Source organism: Tamandua tetradactyla, chromosome 19, assembly GCF_023851605.1.
Source record: "Tamandua tetradactyla isolate mTamTet1 chromosome 19, mTamTet1.pri, whole genome shotgun sequence".
In the NCBI taxonomy this organism is placed as follows: Eukaryota; Metazoa; Chordata; class Mammalia; order Pilosa; family Myrmecophagidae; genus Tamandua; species Tamandua tetradactyla.
The window spans coordinates 20,455,505-20,475,359 of NC_135345.1; the positions used below are offsets into that span (position 1 = coordinate 20,455,505).

At 38.7% G+C, this 19,855-nt stretch overlaps 1 protein-coding gene across 2 annotated transcripts in view; it reads left to right on the forward strand.

Annotated features, from left to right (window-relative positions):
• The window catches only part of SLIT2 (slit guidance ligand 2), a 363,732-nt gene extending 344,724 nt beyond the window's left edge, over positions 1 to 19,008 (forward strand). For both annotated transcript variants that reach the window (XM_077136499.1, XM_077136500.1), the window contains 4 exons: positions 9,405 to 9,559; positions 15,773 to 16,067; positions 16,748 to 16,959; positions 18,614 to 19,008. In XM_077136499.1, the coding sequence (XP_076992614.1) occupies positions 9,405 to 9,559; positions 15,773 to 16,067; positions 16,748 to 16,959; positions 18,614 to 18,855 (904 nt within the window). In that variant the 3' untranslated portion in view covers positions 18,856 to 19,008. The remainder of the gene's footprint in view (positions 1 to 9,404; positions 9,560 to 15,772; positions 16,068 to 16,747; positions 16,960 to 18,613) is intronic.
• Positions 19,009 to 19,855: the final 847 nt, after the last annotated feature.

Here is a 19,855-nt window from a genome sequence, read left to right on the forward strand (position 1 = left end):
CAGGAACAGAGGGTACACTCAAGTTGGATAATTTGAGGAGAAAATAATAAAAGAGGCTCTTTGCAAAGTTGTGGGTGGGGATGGTGCAGTAAACTGAGCCTGGTAAGGAGGGGTGCTGTAAGTTCACACATGCTGAGGGGTAAGGGGGAAGAGCAGTTAGGGAAATCCATACCCAGAAAAGGCTTTGTGGAAAGGGGCACAGGAGTAGCTGGCAGGAGCTGTGACCTTGTAGAGAGCTGCAGCCAGCCTTCAGCAACCCCTCAGGAAGGAAAGCCTCGTTTTCAATACTGACTTTGCTTTCCTGTAGTCTCCTGCTGATACTTCCCATTGGCCAAACCAGAAACCAGGAAACAAGGAATTCACGGATTTCAGTGACCTGGCTCACACAGATGATCTCCCAGAGCTCAGCGTAGGGTGAATGGTTGAGTTGTTCTAGAGAAACAAATGCAAGCTACCCGGCAGAGTGAGTCATCTCATGTGAATCATTTATGGGACACATATTTATTGAGCACCTACTATGTGCCAGGCACTGTTCTAAATTCTAGGGAAAAAGTAAAATCCCTGCCCTCTGGACTTTACAGATGCATAAAGTGGTTTGATTGGTAATCTTGATCATTTAATTTGGAAGCGCTCTAATAATATAATAATATTGATGATATGTTAAAGATATGAAAGGAATGATATTCATGGGACATAAATTTTGGGGGAAATGTAAGCTATTATTACTTCATGTGTTTTCTGCATAAAACCAAATAGCAGAGCCCTTTCATTCTTGAAATAGTCTAACTTTTTAGAGAAGCATCCCTCTACCACAAGTAATCATAGTGTTGGCAACATACTATTACTGGTTGTGATTGGTTGTAAAAGCAAACCTTTGTCAAAACAGGGCTGTGTCTACTGGTTCTTTCTGAATGCTGACATGAAAAAATAAAAGCACAGGTTTTCCAGAACTCCTGATTTTTTCAAGGAAAAGCAGAAATCTGAATTTTTAATATAAAATTTCCCCTCCTGTAAATATTGATTCACATTTTGTTAAAAGTGCGGTATGAGGGAAATAAAACACATCTATAGGCCAAAATACTTGGCAGTCAGTTTGTGAACGTAGATTGGGACGTAACGTGGAGATACTCGCCTCTATATTATTCATTTTGTTCTTTTATATGTCATGTGCTTTCAAAGCTGTCACATCTCATTTGATCCTTGATAATAGTTCCGTAAGTAGATGCCAATTGTGGCCATGAATAGAATTTGAAAAGTTCTTTTGGTGGTGTGAGCTAGCCCACTTGGGGATATTTAGAGCGTGGAAATAAACACATAATTAATGGTTTCCAAGTGGAATTCAATAGTTATTTCATCTCCAAATGGTGATGAATTAAAGCCAACATTTTAGATTTTGCTTAGACTTAAATTATATAGCCTCAATTTATTTCAGCCCATAAAAAGATTTCAAAAATGTGTAGTTCATTTTTTTGTTTTAATTTTATGCGATAAAGCAGCATAGAGTTATCAAAAGCCATAGTAAAATTGAGGTTGACTTATTAAAGCCGGAATTCACATAAAATATATCAAATATTTCTAGATAAGTTGTAGAAACCAAAGTGATTATATCCAGATGAGGACTTGATATAAAGACCTTTTTTTTTTTTTGAGTTTATGTTCTTTGCCATTTTTTACTCAATAAACAGTAGAGTGTACCTTTTGGCATGTATAAAAATAATATCATGTTGCACATTTTTCATTGTGAACCGGAAAGCCATATTTCTGCGGACAATTCATCTTATAGGGACATCTAATGTGAGATCAGTACAAGCATTAACCTAATTCGTGCTTTTTAGTTTATGACACACCAATCAATTAGATTGTTATTTTTTAGTAAAACTAAAGACGCAGTAAATTACCTATAATCAAATAGATAGATGATAGATGGTTAAATAGATATTATATATAAATATATAAATATTCCACTTTGGAATAGAATAAATACTTTTGGAAATAGAGAATACTGAAGAAGTTAACCTCTTTCAACATTCTAGGAGAATCTAGTATTTGACAGTTATTAATCATGGTGGCTAAGATGTGGGTTGCAATTCAGGCTTGGCTACTTACTAAGTTTATAAATTTAAGCAAGGTTATAATATTTCTGTGCCTCAATATCTGTATTTTTAAGTAATTATATGGCACATATCCCATAAGGTCATTATAAGGATTAAATTCTAAAGTCTACATAAAATGGAAATAATAGTGCATGGTATGGTAAGCGCTCAAAAGACACTGTGTTTTAATCAATGTTATAATTAACATACTGCTATCCATATTCTATTTTTTATCGATATTTACTTGATTTTTGGTGATGGGCATTTTCTTTTTTTTTGAAGTTGATGAGATTAAGAAATCTTTTTCAATGGAAGAGAGTTTGCAGACCTAAAAGATGTCATAGTCCTATGTTCTTTGCTCTTACAGAAACACACCTTGTTTTGTACAGTTGAGGAACCATTTTAGACAACACCTGTACTCAAAGCACTAAAATTTGTATTTGCCTTTAAATAATCATGTTATGGTATTATACAGTGTGGTTTGTTGAAATATTAGGAAAAGAACAATGTGCAACACTTCAACTTTCACAGTTCTCTCCTGGCAGCCATCTACCCGGGGGATGCTGCTGCTGCCTCGTCATCCATATCGAGTCAGTCACGAAAGCCTCTTGATTCTTTCACCTCAATATTTCTTGAATCCTTTATTGCTTCCATGACCACTGCCTCTCCCATGTTTAACCTGAATTCCTTTGCTCCTAACTCGTCTTTCCTCATGTGATTCTTCATCCTGTAGACAGATTGATCTTAAAAGGCAGATCTGAGTCCATTGTGCACTTGCTTCACTCAGAATCTCCCTTCTGCCCTCAAACTAAGTCCAAACTTCTATATGTTGCTTGTCTTTATTTTGTTTTATTTTAACCTATATTATATTTCCCCTCCAGTTCCTCATGAGACTTTCCCCCATGGATTTTCTCTGGCTCTGATCTCTCAGTTCACAAACATATTCAAATGTTCGTTTAAGTATAAGCATTCTATAAGATGTTGTCCTTTGAAGCACTTGCCTCTCTTGCTAGAATTCAAGTAGGTAATAGACTGATACAGAGGGGATATTCAGTTTGATAGATAGATAATAGCTTGATAGGTAGGTAGATAAAAGGGAATGAAAAGATAAAGGATAGGTAGGTAAATATAAATATAGGTTTCTGTGTCTTGTATTCTGTGTTCCTGTGCCTTTTATTATCAGCTGTATGCCTATGAATCCCACACCTGTCAACTCAGCACTGTCCTCATTAAAACTGTCCTCATTCTCAACTTCCTTCTAGCTATAGTAAGATTATACAGGGTAGACTTACTGATACTTCTTTCTAGAATATAGCAGAGGACTTAAAAATAGACTCCCTATCCTCATACATTAATGGTGGAAGTACAATTTGCTTTCTATTTCTGTTGAGGGCAATTTGGAAATACCGATCAAAATTACAAATACATTTACTTTCTGGCCTATGAAATCCTACTACTCAGAACCTACAGATACAGCTTCAGACAGAAGAAGCTGTATCATTACACACACACACACACACACACACACACACACACACAAAGTAATTCACTGTGGAATTGTTTGTAAAAGCAAAAGTCTGGAAACAATGCATGTTTCTTTCTTAACTATAGTACATGAACACAAAGGAATGTACTGTTAAATAAAGGAAAGAAAGAAGAGAGGGGGAAAAGGGAGGGAGGGAAAAAGACAATGAGGAATTCTCTATGTATAATGCTGAAGGATTTCCAAGATATGTTAACTTAAAAAGAAAACAAACTCAAGGCAGACCAGTGAAAGGAGGGTAAATAAAAATATGCATTTGTACTTCCATGTATTGGCATAGGAAAGGGGAGGAGGATGAGGAAGCAAAGAAGCAAGACTTCTGCATGAAATCATTTTATATTATTTTGATTTCTGAACCATTCGAATGATATCCTCACTCTTCTCATTCCCAAGATGAACTCTCAGCTGTTCTTGATATGCCATTTGGGAAGGTGCCACCATCACTAGCTTTTATAACCTTGGTCAAGTTACTTGAACTTTTTTGTGCTTCAGTTTCCTCATCTTAAGAATTGGATATCTACTTTTTACATGTGATAGGGAGAACTAAAGATAATAAAAATAAAGGATCTAGCGCAGTTCTTGATGCAAATTAGGTTCTCAGTAATCATCGTTTTGATGGTTTATTGATACTCTTCATGCTCAGATATCCAGATAATGAAGACTAATATCCAAATGAGAGTTCCATTATCTTACATGTTATATTTACATGCTCAAAGGTAGAGTTCCCTGTTCCCTTTCTTTTCTTTTTTTTTTTTTTTTTTTTTCTCGTATGGAAGGTACTGGGAATTGAACCTGCATCTCCAGCATGGCAGGTGAGAATTCTTGCACTAAGTCACCATCACACCGCCCCCTTTCTATTTTAGTGCATTTTCAATTAAACTAGATATTTTGCTTTAAAAGCATTGATTAACATACAACTATACTTGATAAACTAATTATTTTATAAAACTTTCTTCTGAAAAAACTGTTTTATGTCTACATAAAGGCCTCTAATCTTGTTTGGCATCCTGTTCCTTTCAACTTTTGTTATAATCATCCCACTTCACAGATGAAGAAACTTTAGTCCAGTGGCATCAATAAGATGTCCAATTGGGTTTGTTTGGTTTCTGATTTCTAGCCCATTGCACAGACGAGGCCCCCAGATACTTTATAATTTTTAAGGAAAAAAGCTGGAATGCACATAAGCAAAAAAATGAACAATTTACCTTTATTAAACCATTGAAATGCCTTCAGATTTCCAGTTGAAATAGAAATACTAAAATTTTATTGTTTATGTGTCCGATACAAGCAGAGCAAAGAAAGAAAATCAAGAGACATTTTAGAATGCCTCTTTTCTTTAAACCCTGAGTTTTTAAACTTCTTTTTTGTTACGAACCACAGGGCATAGTTGAGTAATTGCTTTGTTTTCATATATCCATTTACAGTCTAGAAATTCAAGAAAAAAAGACTCGGGTAATAGATGAGTGTAGTAAAGCACTAAGTTATGTAATAGTGGTAATAAATGCAATTTATATTCCAAGTGGAAAGACTCACTGCTAAGTAGTTCACTTCTGACTTTTTTGAGCCATCAAATGCATGGTTCCCAAGGGAGTGGTGAAAGAGAGTTTATCAACACTTATCAGAACCCAAAAGTGGATATATAGTGATAGAGGACTGTGACAGACTGTAAAATCAATGATAGCTCAATTTTATCATGTAATCATTGGTATGTTAAACATTGTTTTTATTTTAAAGGGGTATAGAGGCATAGGATTCTTAGAGTCCCCCAACTTATCTCATGTGTTAGAAGACAGCATGAAACACCGATTTGAAATATTCTTAGTCCTGACATATTCTCTGCAACCTCCATACATACAATATCATTTTGAAAAACAAAGAACCTAAAAATATCATTTCACATCTGTTAAAAAGCTAGGGGTAGGCCTCACTTAATTCCAAAGAAATGTAAATGGAATTGAGTTCAGTGGTGATTCTTCATCTGTTCTGGAGTTACTAGATTAGACATTTAAAGCTCTTACGGGAAGAAAAATCTCCACGTAATTTTCAGAATAGCTTTGTGTGTGTGTGGCTAGTCAGTCTGAATCTCACTTATAATTGGAAAGATAAAATCCAAGCATTTAAAGCTCTTAGGGGGGGAAATATTTCCACGCAACTTTCAAATTAGTTTTATCGTGTGGCTAGTTAGTCTCAATCTCACTCATAATTGGAAAAATTAAATCCAAAATCATTTTTCAAATCCAGTGTACTTTATGTGCATTCTCATATCCATCAAACTCTCATTATTTTTAGGTTTTCTTTTTTTAGTAAATTTTTAGTAAGTGTGTACCAAGTTGTTTGTCCGTCACTTAAGGTCATTTTTGATGGACTTTTATTTCTGGGCCATTTGGGGGAGAAATTGCATATTAAATTGCTAGTAGTGAAAACACATGCCATCTGTATAGTACCATATGTTATTGTTGTTGTTGTTGTTGTTGTTATTATTATTATTTGCATGGGCAGGCACCAGGAATCGAACCCATGTCTCTGGCATGGCAGGTGAGAACTCTGCCTGCTGAGTTCCATGGCCTGCCCTATATATTATTTTGGATTGGAAGAGTAGTACATAATAGTTCAGCACATGTACTGTAGAGCAAGGCAACCTGGCTTCAGAACTGTTCTTAGCCACTAGTTAGCTATGACAGCTAGGTTGCCCTAAGTGCCCTACTCAGGGTTGTTTTGAGGGTTAAATTAGCTAATCTATGTAACATTCTCAGAAGAGTACCTGTCCCATAGTGTGGACCAGGTCAGTGTTTGCTCTTGTGATTTGCATTTCCCTGATGAAGAAATGAAGGCAGAGAAAAATTACCGCAGGTAACGCTAATGCAAGGTCACCTGTCTAGTGACAGAGCTCAGACAGGCTGAGCAAGGTTTGCCTTCCAGCATTATCCTTCACGACACCACCAGTGGAAATGCCAAATTTTCTTAAAATTTTGTATCATTTGGAATTACCTGCCCTAACTATGTTTGAAACCTCTCGATTATCTGTCACTGTAATCAAGTTAATTTTACTAAAAACAAACAATGATATAGGTTATTCTTAATATATGTCCCTTATAGTTCTTTTAACATATACTTAATGAGAATCTACTATTTACCAGACACTTTGCTGGATACTGTAAGGAATGCAGAAATGAAGAATACAAGGCCCTGGATCTAAAGTAGTTTGTAATTAATGGGAGTTAAAGACTTGTACTCAAAAAAAAAAAAATTAGAAGAAAGGGAATGAAGGAGCAGTGAATAAAATGAGCTGAGGATGGAACTACCCACTGTAAGCTTCCCAGCTGAACCACTGCTTTGAAAGGTACAAAGCTTTAAAGGTCTTAAACGATTCAAGTTTACAGCATCAAGCAGCATCATTGACAATGACTCCTGGCTGAATTGATTGACCAAGAACCCACTTCTCAGTGACATGTGGGTCTTTTCTTTGCAATTGAAATGGTAAAGGAGAGCTCCATTTTGTACATTTGTGATTTAATTTGGTCACTGATCACAGAATAGCCATATAAAACCACTTAGAAAATCGTGTATGACCACAAGGAAAGAAGCATTTAGCTACTACCCCCCTCTGATTCTATCTTTGTTTTTATATACTTTAAAACTTTCAGTAACTTGAAGAGGATGTATGTCCTAAAGAAGTCATATTTCTGCCAGTCTTTAACATTATTTTACAACTAATACTAAAAATAAAACCAAATTAAATTTCTTTCTGAAGAAGATCCTGAAGAAGTATTGGATTGTTTATATGATGATGATGAGAGCAGCAGTGGAAATGGAGATGGTGAGGGTGATACCAATATCTAACATTTAATTATGCGCTTTCCATATATAGATGCTATGCTATGTATTTTACCAGGGCCAATTCATTTAGACCTCAAATCAGCCATAAGAAGGAGAAATACATATTAGCAATCACTGATGAGAAAACTGAAGTATATTAGTAATGAAGTAACTTGCCTAAGGTCATACATTTAATAAATGCCAAACTGGGATTCAAATCCAGGTTTATCTGACTGCAAAATCTGTATGTTTCAGCACTACCTGATTTGCTGCTCAGTATGTCCCTAAATATAGTAGTATGTAAAATCACTAGCAGCTGGCATGCAACTTTATGTAGAAAGTTTTCCTAGTGTATTTCCTCTGCCTACTTTAATGGTGTTAAGAGTTGGAAGTAATTCGATGTGTGTAGAAGACAAAAATATTGACTGACATACCTAACATTTATTTCCGTTTTAAAGATGATGCTTGAGCCGGGTTATCAGAGCTCCCTGCACAAGTAGACTCTTATGCTAACCACTGAAGCCAGGAAATCTTCAACTATTTTCATAATTCTGCAGAATTTTTCATCTTGTTCTTAAATCACACAAACTTTTTATTCTATATCAGGAAACATGGGCATATGATTAGTCTCCCATGGTGAAAAACATGCAGGAATTCTGTGCATTTTTTTCTGTCAGTTTCCAGGCTTGACTCATTTGCATATTGAAATTTGTCAGCACCTGGAAAGCAATTAGTGTCTATAAGGAACATTATGTATTCATATTTAGGAATATTCTCTCATTATATTTCTGTTCCATTTTTAGTCTCTTTAAAAATACCATTGTATTATATTAGCTTATTAAATATTTACTATTTAAATACTCTTTAACCTCAACTTCTATTATGCCATGATATTTTGCATCTATAATGAGAGTTCAGTACATTCCTGACACTGCATTGTGTTTTTTACTTGCTTCTGTTTTCTTCTTTGCCTGTTGAAACACAAGTGTTATATCTGCAACTACAGTTCAAAACTATAAGCGCATATATTTTATGTGTTTATAGTTTAATTAGTAATAATTACCTTCCAGATTCATCTTAATTTTTAGTCCTCATTTTTCTGTCTGCCCCAGTTTCTTAATCTTTTGGTTTTATCCATTCTATGTATGAATTTCTGTAAGCCACTTCAAGTCTTTTTAGAAGGCTGTAATAACTGTTAAACCTAGCTCTTTACAATTACAGAAAATAAAATGGACAGCCACTGACATAATTTCCATAGCCTCCCTAAATAAGACTACATTAAGTGTGTTTTATAATCTGTTATTCCCACCTCTTCACAAAGCAAAGACTTCTTTACACAAATATCACTTGTTGAGCATCCCTGTGAAAATGCACAGAAAGTAAGAATACGCTTATCAATTTACAAACTTTGGAAAGTACGAAGCTCCTGTGATGTTGGTGCTTCTTGTATTTGTGTGTGCTTGATTCTGGTAAGACTCAATGTACAGTGTTTAAGGAGAGCAGCGTTAGAAGCTCTCTTAAACATAAATGTACACAGCAAGTCCTTGGCACAGGAGTAGGTTCCCTATCTTTTGAATAGTATTTAGAGTAATGGGCAGTAACTAAATAAATGAAAACCTCTAGTGGCCTTTGAATGCAAATAAATAAATTTGTCCTGCATCTTAGGGGAAGCTGACTGGATCATGATGAAATCCACTCATTTCCACCTTTCCCACTGAAGGAACAAACTTATTTTGTATCCAGTTCCAGAGAAGCAGAAATTAAGCATGTCCCCTTGATAATACTTCTTTTTTTTTTTTCTTCAATTAACCACTTCTCTTTATCTTCATTAATGCCAGTTGGGAGTATCTTTTTTTTTTCCCAAACAGTACGTATTACAGTTTATATTGTAACCTCTTTTCTTAAATGAAGAGAAAAACCTAAGGATCAGCCCAGCTGTTTTTATTTTGCAGCGTGGAGACAATCAACGATGGAAACTTCCACATTGTGGAACTGCTGGCCCTGGATCAGAGTCTCTCCCTCTCCGTGGATGGAGGCAGCCCCAAGATAATCACCAACTTGTCAAAGCAGTCCACTCTGAATTTTGACTCCCCGCTTTACGTAGGAGGTAAGGTCTCTTCCCAAGTCCAATAAGGTCCCCAAACTCTGTGATTCTCATCACAGATGAATTCTCAAGTTGATGGCCAACATTCATCAATCATTGTCTGAAAGAGAGTCAGCAAGGATATAGTACAAAGATCCTCTGATGGTGTAAGGAGATAATTGTGGAGTCCCAGCTCTGGATCTAGTTAAATGTGTGGTGGAGGTAAAAAAGGACATTCATATTTTCTTTGTATTTATTACATGCTGGATGATTTACATATCTTAATCTCATTATTATGTCTGGTCTATAGAAAAAGAAAGCCAGCTAGAGACCAAATCAGACAATGAAAAATGTTGAAGCAAGGTTGATGCAGATTGGTGAATACGTGACTTGCTCCCGCTTCCCTTAAGTAGGCAGGTACTATCCAGCTTCAGTCAAATATTATCAGGCTGGAATTTCTGCACTACCAGCGGTTAAGTCATGTGGATGGTAGGCTAATTTTCAATGAAATGTAATGAATTAAATGCACAAACTGTATTAGGATAACGTAAAGTTGTTCTTTTTGCTAAGACCTTACAATGAATAGAGAGGGTTCAAATGTAAGTTAAGCCTAGAAATGACAAGATGAAAACCATGTACTTCATTTTTTTTTAACTTTTTTTATTGTATAGTATAGCATGTATACAAAGCAAAGAAATAAAAAAGTAATAGTTTTCAAAGCACTCTTCAACAAGCTGCACTCAGGACAGATTCCAGAGTTTGTCATGGGCTGCCATATGATCCTCTCAGGAGGCTAGAAGGCTTAAATATTTTTTTCATCATTGCAATCAATTTGTTTTTTCTTTCTTTATTTTTGTGAAAAATAACATGTATACAAAAAAGCTATAAATTTCAAAGCATAGCACCACAGTTAGTTGTAGAACATATTTCAGAGTTTGACATGGGTTACAGTTCCACAACTTTAGGTTTTTACTTCTAGCTGCTCTAAAATACTAGAGACCAAAAAAGATATCAGTTTAATGATTCAGCATTCTTATTCATTTGTTAAATCCTATCTTCTCTGTATAACTCCACCATCACCTTTGATCTTTCCATCCCTCTCTTTAGGGGTGTTTGAGCTATGGCCATTCTGAATTTTTCATTTTGGAAGAGTCTGTCACTAATATGGGGTAGGAAGATGGAACTATCTGATGTTCTGGAGAGGCTGGGCTAGGTTTCAGGACTTATCTGGACCAGGGACCCATCTGGAAGTTGTAAGTTTCTGGAAAGTTACTCTAGTGCATGAAACCCTTGTGGAATCTTATATATTGCCCTAGGTATTCTATAGGATTGGCTGTAATGGTCCTAGTTGGGGGTTGGCAGGTTATGATAGATGGCAAGGTCTACCTGAAGCTTGCATAAGAGCAGCCTCCAGAGTAGGCTTGACTCTATTTTGAACTCTCTCTGCCATTGATATTTTATTAGTTATACTTCTTTTCCCCCTTTTGGTCAGGATGGAATTGTTGATCCCACAGTGCCAGGTCTAGATTCATCCCTGGTGTGGACTTCATTTTTAAGCAACAGAGAAGCAGATGAGTAAATAGATGAGGGAATACAGTCTAAGCAAAGGTTTGTAGGAGCCCAGAGGAGAGGGCCCCAAAAGAGAGAAAGCTCACACTCTTGCCTCTATCTGGAGGAGTAAATATGAATTGGAAGATAGAATTTAAACTTCAAGCGGAGGACCCAGAAAGCTGGTAGAGTTGAACTGAGTTGCATTGAATTCAATTAACTGAATTGGATTGGATTGAATTGCATCGATTGGTACTATTAATTCATTTCACAGATAGAGAAGCTAAACCCTAGCTGATTTTTTTCACCACGACAGATTTTTGCATGGCATTATTCCCTTCAAAATAATAACTGTAGGATGGTGCACAATTATCTCAACCCCTAAAAGCCTTCCCAAAGCATTTGTGGGGGAATTGTCCTGGAAGCCAAAACACTTTTTAAATAATTTCAAAAGTAGAAAATCTAAACATTTTGACAGAGTTTTGGTTTTAAGAAATGTTCAAAATTTTTGGTTCAGTACAGTAAATATGTACTAAGCACCTACTATGTGCTGAGAACTAAGTTAATAGATACCTAAAGGACACAAAGTGAAAATGAATGACACTTCTGCTCCCAGTGGCATGGGGAAGGCAGAGATATCTACAGGTAACCATAATGCACTATAACAAAATCATTGCCTCTTGAATCTGCTCAGTGAGTTAATGGTCTAGTTATTTCATGAGAATCACAACTATGAGACTCGTTGAAAAACAAATGCCTCCCATGATTACAGGTACTACAGATAACAGCCGATGCTTTGTTTTTTGGAGATGCATGGAACATGTCACAGATGTACCTATGATTAAAGGAGAGAAAAGAAACTATTTACTGGGCACATGCTTTGTACCAAAGACCATGCTTCTTTTACAGCCTTAACCCTCTAAGACCTGAAGAAGTAGGCATACATTTCTCTATTCTAATGTCCCTGAGAAACAGAAATTTTAAATAATAGGTCTAAGTTCATAAGCTACTGTAAAGGATAGAAAATTCACTTATGTCCAGGCACATCTGACTCCAAATCCGCTCACCTTGCCACTCACTTCTTAACATAGAGCAGAAAGGGAATCAGTCCAGGTTTTGAGACTTGTTTTATTTATTTATTTCTGAACTTTTCCTGTACTTGATTTGTTATGCTTTCATTAGAAACCATTTCATCAAATCTTTTAAAACCACCTCAGAATGTGAGACAAAAATGAAGTACATATTGGGAGTGTTCGAGTAAGAACACTTTTCAAAGAGGGAAAAAAGTTCTTAAATTCCAAAACCAAAAGTGCTAGTGAAGGAGTTGACCCTGGAAGGATCCTGGCTGCATCTCTGTCCCCCAGTCCTGAATGAACCCATTTCCATTCCAGGCCTAGCACCAGAGAACTCACTGGACCTGCTTCCTTCCTACTCATGTAAAGTCTCAAGGGTGGCTCAGAGTAAAAAATAAAAGGAAATTTAGGACCACTGCTCTGAGTGCTGTATGGCAAAGGCCTGAGTGAGCAAAGGAGAGTGAGGAGACAAGTCCAAGTTTAGAAACAGGAACGCTCCTCAAGGAGGACTGTGAGAAAGCAGAAGACAATGCATCCAGTGCCCTGGGGCCCTTGGGGAAGCATTCCCTGGAGAAATAGGGAAGTAGCCTAATTTACCCTTGGATTTCAACTACCCCACAGCATAGGCTTTGCTTACATAAAACGGTGGATCTCTATGCTTTCCTTTATAGCAGTCTGATGAGAAATATGTATTACTTAGTAAATATATCTAAGTATACACATTCATATATACATATATATAGAGAGAGAGAGAGATCCCCACATGTATTACACATCCTTTCCTGAGTGCTGCCATTGGACCCAGGACCTAGTCATGAAATTCAGTCCCTTTATTGTCATTTTGAAATGTATAGAGTTTGCTAAGGCTAAAAACTATCTAACAAAGTATCTGTTAATTGGTGAATTGATTAAATTCCAGCTAAGGTCATTGGCAGAGAAAAGGGCCAAAAAAAAGAAGACAGAGAGAAATCATGGATCTACGTCTGTTTATCAATTCAACTCTTATCTCCCTGGTCAGAAATGTGTCAAGCACATGAAAAGTTGGGGCTGAGAACAGTTCTTGACTTTATGGTATCCTACTGAAAGTCAAATATATATGAGGTGTGTAAAGATTTTCATCTACAAATGAATATAACCAAAGATGACTCTTTTATAATCATTACCTTTGGGAAAAAAAGGAACACATTTACTAATTGCTTCGTCCTGCTGGGGAGCTTTGCCAATTTGTAGTTAGTCTTGGCATGTGCAAAGATGTGTATTGCTCCACCATCAAAAGGAGCTGTTAAAATCATTTTGAAGGAAGTTCATTTTTAACTGCTAAAGAAAGGGCCACAGACATTTGTATATTAAAGTCCACAAGTTTATGATGGATGGATACAATTAAATTAGAAAACTTAGCCCAGAGCAAGAAATTTCCTGTCCCTAGTCCTCTCCTGGAAATGGTGTCACTCATCCTTTGACCCCATTCTACAAAGCAACCCAGTTTTCAGGGCCAATGAGACAGACCGAAATCCTGAACCCATGGAACTTAAAAGCTGAAGCACCCTGGAGCCACCTAATTCGGTGCCTGCATGGAATCACCTGAGATGCATGTTAATATTTAATTTCTACACCTTATGCCCTACCTGCAGGATCAGAATCTCAGGATGGGGGCATCTCATCAATCAGAGTTCTCCAGAGAAACAGAGCAAATGAGATATATGTGTGTTAAGTGAGTGTCTGCATATGCATGTGTGTGTGTAAAGTGATTTATTTTAAGGAATTGCCTTGTGTAGTTGAGGAGGCTGGCAAGTTGGGGGACAACAGCAAGCTAGAAACAGATGAATTGATGCTGTAGTCTTGAGGCAGAATTGCTTCTCCAGGAAAATTCAGTTTTGATCTTAAGACCTTGGGCTGATTGAATGAGACCCACCCACGCTATAAAGGCTAAGCAATCGCCTTTACTTAGGGTCAGCTGATGGTAGCTGCTAATCACATCTGTAAAATACCTTCTACTGCAGCATCTAGATGAGTATTTTACCAAATAACTGGGCACCATAACCTAGCCAAGTTGACATATGAGGACAGTGAGGCCTGGAAAGCTGCCTTTTGAACATGCCCCCCTGCTGGTTCTTACGTATGAAAAAACTGGAAAACAACTGCTTTGGTCCATCCGCTCATTATTATATAGATGAGAAAACTACGTCCCAGAGAGATAAATGACTGGCCCAAGTGCACACAGAATCAACAATAAAGACTCTCGACCTCTAGTCTTGTGGTTTTGTACATCCACCTGTCCCATTTTGGTGCCAGCTAGGTCTCAAATGGGCTCCTCAGAATGGTAAAGGGAAGCAGTGGCAGGTGGCAGGACCCAGGAAGTGCTGTGAATCTCAGTCTTTATAACCAATTTAACCTTCTGGAGAGGGAGAGTCTGGGTCTTCTCCAGCCTGGTGTGTACCTCAGAATCCCTGCACAGGCAGGGGAGGAGTGTTGGGAGGGAAAGTCAGCTTCTCTGAAGGCCACCGGCCCCCTCCTTTTACCCGACACTGATCCAGATGGTTGCTGCCTGGAGGGTCCATCTAGAAACCTTTTCAGTCTGGCTCAGGCCATGGAAAGATTCTTCAGCTTTGCCAAAGATGATTGTCACTAGAGGATTGTTTACGTACAAAGATTGCAAATTCTGTTTAGAGAGGAATTTCTTTTGTATAACTGATATTTTGGAAAAGGAAGTATTTGCTCACAATTAGCAAGAAAAATAATGAGGCCAATGAGGTGCTGTCCTGATAGGAAGCAGGGCGGATGTTTTCAGGCACTCACTCACGACTGAGCTCAAGAACTCTGCCAGGAGTGGGCAGGATTATTTGTTAAATTAGAATTTGGTGGGGGAGGGGGGAGGGAATGCTCACCGTGAACCCCTGCTCTCACCCCGTGGAACTCCGTGGTCAGAACCTGGACGCCAGGGATTGAGGAGGTTCATCTCATGAGCACAGCTCTCCCTCTAGCTTGCTGGGTGACAATGAGCTGAGCATGTTGCCTGAACTTTCTGGGCCCTGGGCTCCTTATCTTTTAAATAAGGGGGAGGAATTGGTTAGGGATTGCAAACTGTCCACTCTGGGCTCTAGGCTTTCGAGTGGGGACGTGTTCAAGCTGCTAGAGAGGAGGGTTAAAGGGATCAGGGAGCACTGCCTGCACCCCCACCCACCTACCCAACTTCCGCTTAATAGAGAGCAGCTGTGCTTTTAGGTTTTCTATATTTGTGATTCTGCAAAGGGTTTTGGTTAAAAAGCAGAATCTGGTAGGAAAAAAAAAAGATAAAAATCGACCACTAACAATCAAGGTCCTTTGTCCTAGCCGTACATAAGAATTGCCTGGAGCATCTTTAAAAAAGGAAAAAAAAATCATGTCTTTTCTCCTCCCCACCCCCCACCCCCCCAACCAGCCTCCCCAGATATTCAGATTGAGTAGGTCTGGAGTAGGGTCCCAAGCATCAGAGATGTTTCAGAGATCCCCAAGGGATCCTAATGTGCCGCCACGTTGAGAAGCACTGGACAGGATGCTAATGATACCTGGTTCCCCGGGTCACCCAGAGCGCAGGAGCCCCCGGAGAGCCTGACGTCTGCCCGCCTGTCTTCCGCAGGCATGCCGGGGAAGAACAGCGGGGCGGCCGCGGCTCTGCGCCAGGCACCTGCGCGGAATGGCACCAGCTTCCACGGCTGCATCCGCAACCTGTACATCAACAGCGAGCTGCAGGACTTCCGCAAGGTGCCCATGCAGACAGGCATCCTGCCCGGCTGCGAGCCGTGCCACAAGAAGGTGTGTGCCCACGGCACGTGCCGGCCCAGCAGCCCGTCGGGCTTCTCCTGTGAGTGTGAGGAAGGGTGGACGGGGCCCCTCTGTGACCAGCGCACCAATGACCCCTGTATCGGAAACAAGTAAGTTCAGCTGCCTGGCGACTAAGAGCACACGCACACACACACAAACACACCGACCCTAGAGCAAAACCTCGAAAAGGAGGGAGGGGAAGAGGAAGCAGCGAGGTGGGGAGGCATTGCCACCCTGCCCCTCGTTTTGGTTCAGTCACCTTCCGTTCCAGTTTTCTGGGCTGTCCAGCAAATAGCATGAGACGGGTCGGGTTAAACGGTGGGAATCTATTTGCTCACGGTTTGAAAGGTAAAAGAGAGTCCAAATCAAAGCATCATCAAGGTGGTGTTTTCTCTCTGAATATTATGGCTTTCTGGTGCTGGCTGCAGCAGTTCTTGGTCCCTAGCTTGTCACATAGCAGTGCACACGGTGGCTCCTTCCCGCCTCTCCGTTCTCTTGGGTTTCCATGATTTCAGCTTCTTGCTTGCTCTGGCTTTCTCACTGTCTTTCTCTCTGAATTTCAGTCCGCTTAGAAAGGACTGGACCGGTCCTGAATGAAGTGGGCCTCACCTTAACTGAAGTAGCCTCATCAAAAGGCCCTACTTAGGATAGGTTCACGCCCATAGGAGTGAATCAAGTTTAAGAACATGCTTTTCTGTAGTTTGTGCAGCTTCAAACCACCATAGCCTCCCTCCATTCTTACCTGCAGTGCCCAATGCACTTCCATTGGTGTGCTTCTCCTCCTCTGTAGATGTGTCCATGGTACCTGCTTGGCCATCAATGCATTCTCCTACAGCTGCAAGTGCCTAGAGGGCCATGGAGGTGTCCTCTGTGATGAAGAGGAGGATCTGTTTAACCCCTGCCAGGCCATAAAGTGCAAACACGGGAAATGCAGGCTTTCGGGACTTGGGCAGCCCTACTGCGAATGCAGCAGTGGATACACTGGGGACAGCTGTGACCGAGGTAAGCCAGCCCATCTGCACACCTCCATCTCTTGGCAGAGCCAGAGGGGTACCCCATCTTTCAAAAGAGAGGGATGCGCAACTAAGTAATGATCATGTGACCCATATATACTTTGGATGGATTTTATGGTATGGGAAGATATATCAATACAAATGCATTAAAAAAAAAAAAAAACTAAGCATAAAAAAAACGAACAAAGTTCCAGTACATGCTACAACATGGGTGAACCTTGAAAACATGTTGAGTAATATAAGCCAGACACAGAGGGACAAATATTGTGTGATTTTACTTACATAAAATAACTAGAATGTGAAAATTCATGGAGACGGAAAGTAGATTGCAGGCTACCAGAGGCAGGGAGCTGGAAATAGGTAGTTAATGCTTACTGAGTAAAGAACTTCTATTTGGGGTGATTTGGGAATGGATGGTGTGATGGTAGTCCAACCCTGTGAATGTCAGTAATGACACTGGATTGTAAACTTGACCGTGGTTAATATGGGAAATTTTATGTTGTATACGTGTTACCACAATAAACATTTTTTTAATTAAAAAAACAGCATGAAAGTGCTATAAAAAGAGAGAGAATAAAAGAAACAGAAGAGAGATAAAGAGTGTTTGGGAGAGAGACAGAGAGGAGTAGGAAGAGATGCAAGAGCTATTACTGGCAGATGCTGCTATTGATTTATTTTCACAAGTTATGAAGGCACCAGATGTGAAATGTCCTAAATCTCCACCAGAAGATTGTACAGGAACTTCAAGTGTCTTCTTACAACTTGCTTTACTATAAAAAGACTCCTTTTTGCCTGATGTAGAAGGACATTTACTTTACTTACCTCTTAACTTTACCTGCTGTTCTCATCTGAATGTATTATTACTTCAGTTTCTGGCATTGAGAAGAGGGAGCTAATAATTTTGCTTCTAGTTTTAGTGAAGCACTAAATATAATAATTTTGCTTCTAGGTGATTTTAGTGAAAATCACCTTTCACCTTAGAAGCAGCTGATTTATCACAGCATATTATGAAGGTGAAAGGGATGGAAACTGGCCAAAACTCTGTAACCCATCTTTTTTTCTTTCTCCTTTGTCTGCTGGTTCAAAACGTACCTTGCCTCCAGCTGGCACATATTTTGTTTTATATATCAGAGGGACAAGACAAAAGGAACATGCCCATGGAAGCTTTTAGCAGATGTCTCTTTACGAACTAGTTTATACTAGCATAATTTATGAAGTTAGTGGAATGTTACTTGTATTAAGTAACAGATTGAATAATATTAAACTCCAAGTCTAATAAATTAAATTGCATACTCTCTGAAACTGCTCCCTGTGGTAAACAAAACCAGCTGTTAGTAGTGTAAAAACAGAAGATATTTTGTGTATATTTGCAATAAAGGAAAAGATTTAGGAATCCGATTTTCTTGTCAAGGCAACAGCATTGCATTTGTAGTCCACATAGATGGCATTCTCCTTGCTGAAAATAGAGGCTAAAAAGAAGTATTTCTCAAAGAACAGCAGGCTGTGCCATCAGCCGATAATATATGGTAGAAGCGTAACACTGAAAATAGCAGTTACAAAGGGGAAGCACGTACAGCATCTTCTGAACTGAGTTGTGGGTTTGTGACCACTCTGCGTGACTTATGCTTTTTGTCCTTTTCTAGAAATTTTATGTCGAGGGGAACGCGTAAGAGATTATTACCAAAAGCAGCAGGGCTATGCTGCCTGCCAAACAACCAAGAAGGTCTCCCGACTGGAATGTAAGGGCGGGTGTACAGGCAGCCAATGCTGTGGACCTCTGAGGAGCAAGCGGCGGAAATACTCTTTTGAATGCACTGATGGCTCTTCCTTTGTGGACGAGGTCGAGAAAGTTGTGAAATGTGGCTGTACGAGGTGTCCTGCCTAACAGTGGCCCTGGCGGCTTCCATCTTTGACGAGGGTTGCATACTGATTGACCATGTGGGACTAATTAATGCTTCATAGTGGAAATATTGGAAATATATTGTAAAATACAGAACAGACTTATTTTTATTATGAGAATAAAGACTTTTTTTCTGCATTTGGGGAAAAAAAATAATAAAAAAAGGCTTGAACTAAAGCTTCCCCTACACTGGAGAAGTGCGAAGAAAGATATACCTGGAGGCATTATTCAATGATGAGAACCTTTGTAACTCGGATTCATCTTTGTGACATGCTGAAGACAAGCAAAAGCACATACACAAGAGACAGGCGCCCCACTATGGGTTGGTTGAATTGCCCGGAACATAAGACCTATGTCCTCAATTACATCAAGGCAGTTCCCTAGTACCTAAAAAGCACATGAGAGTGAGTGAGGATGCAAGGAGGGGAATGGAGCTCCAGAGTTCACAGAATTAACAAATGGATGAGAAATATTTTGTGCATAATATTAAGTGTCCTGAAGATCTGGGTTCCATTCATGAGAGGAAATGGGAACGCTAAAATCAATTTTATCTTTTCAAATATCAGCATGTTAGCAGAAGCACACAAAAGTGTTCGCCTACCGTTTTCCAGTATTAATTTTTTTGTAATATAAATGATAAAGGAGATGATAAAGAACCAATAGATTATTGATAAAGAAATTAGTAATAATATGAATTTTTGTTTCTATGAGTTCTAAACAACCCTATACAGTATTCAGTTTCAATGAGAAATATTTATTGTATCAAAGTACATTGTACTTAACATTTTAGGCCATCCTTTTGCTGTTTCTTGATGCTTTAATATATATTAATTTATAATTGTCCTGATATTTTTGTATATTTTTCAAACTTAAAAATCAGGATTTTTTTTTTTTTTTTGCAATAGTACTAACATAGAGTGTTATCTTGGGATCAATCTGTATTGGTCCATTTGTTGGCTCTGGCATCTGATCGCTGGTGTCACTG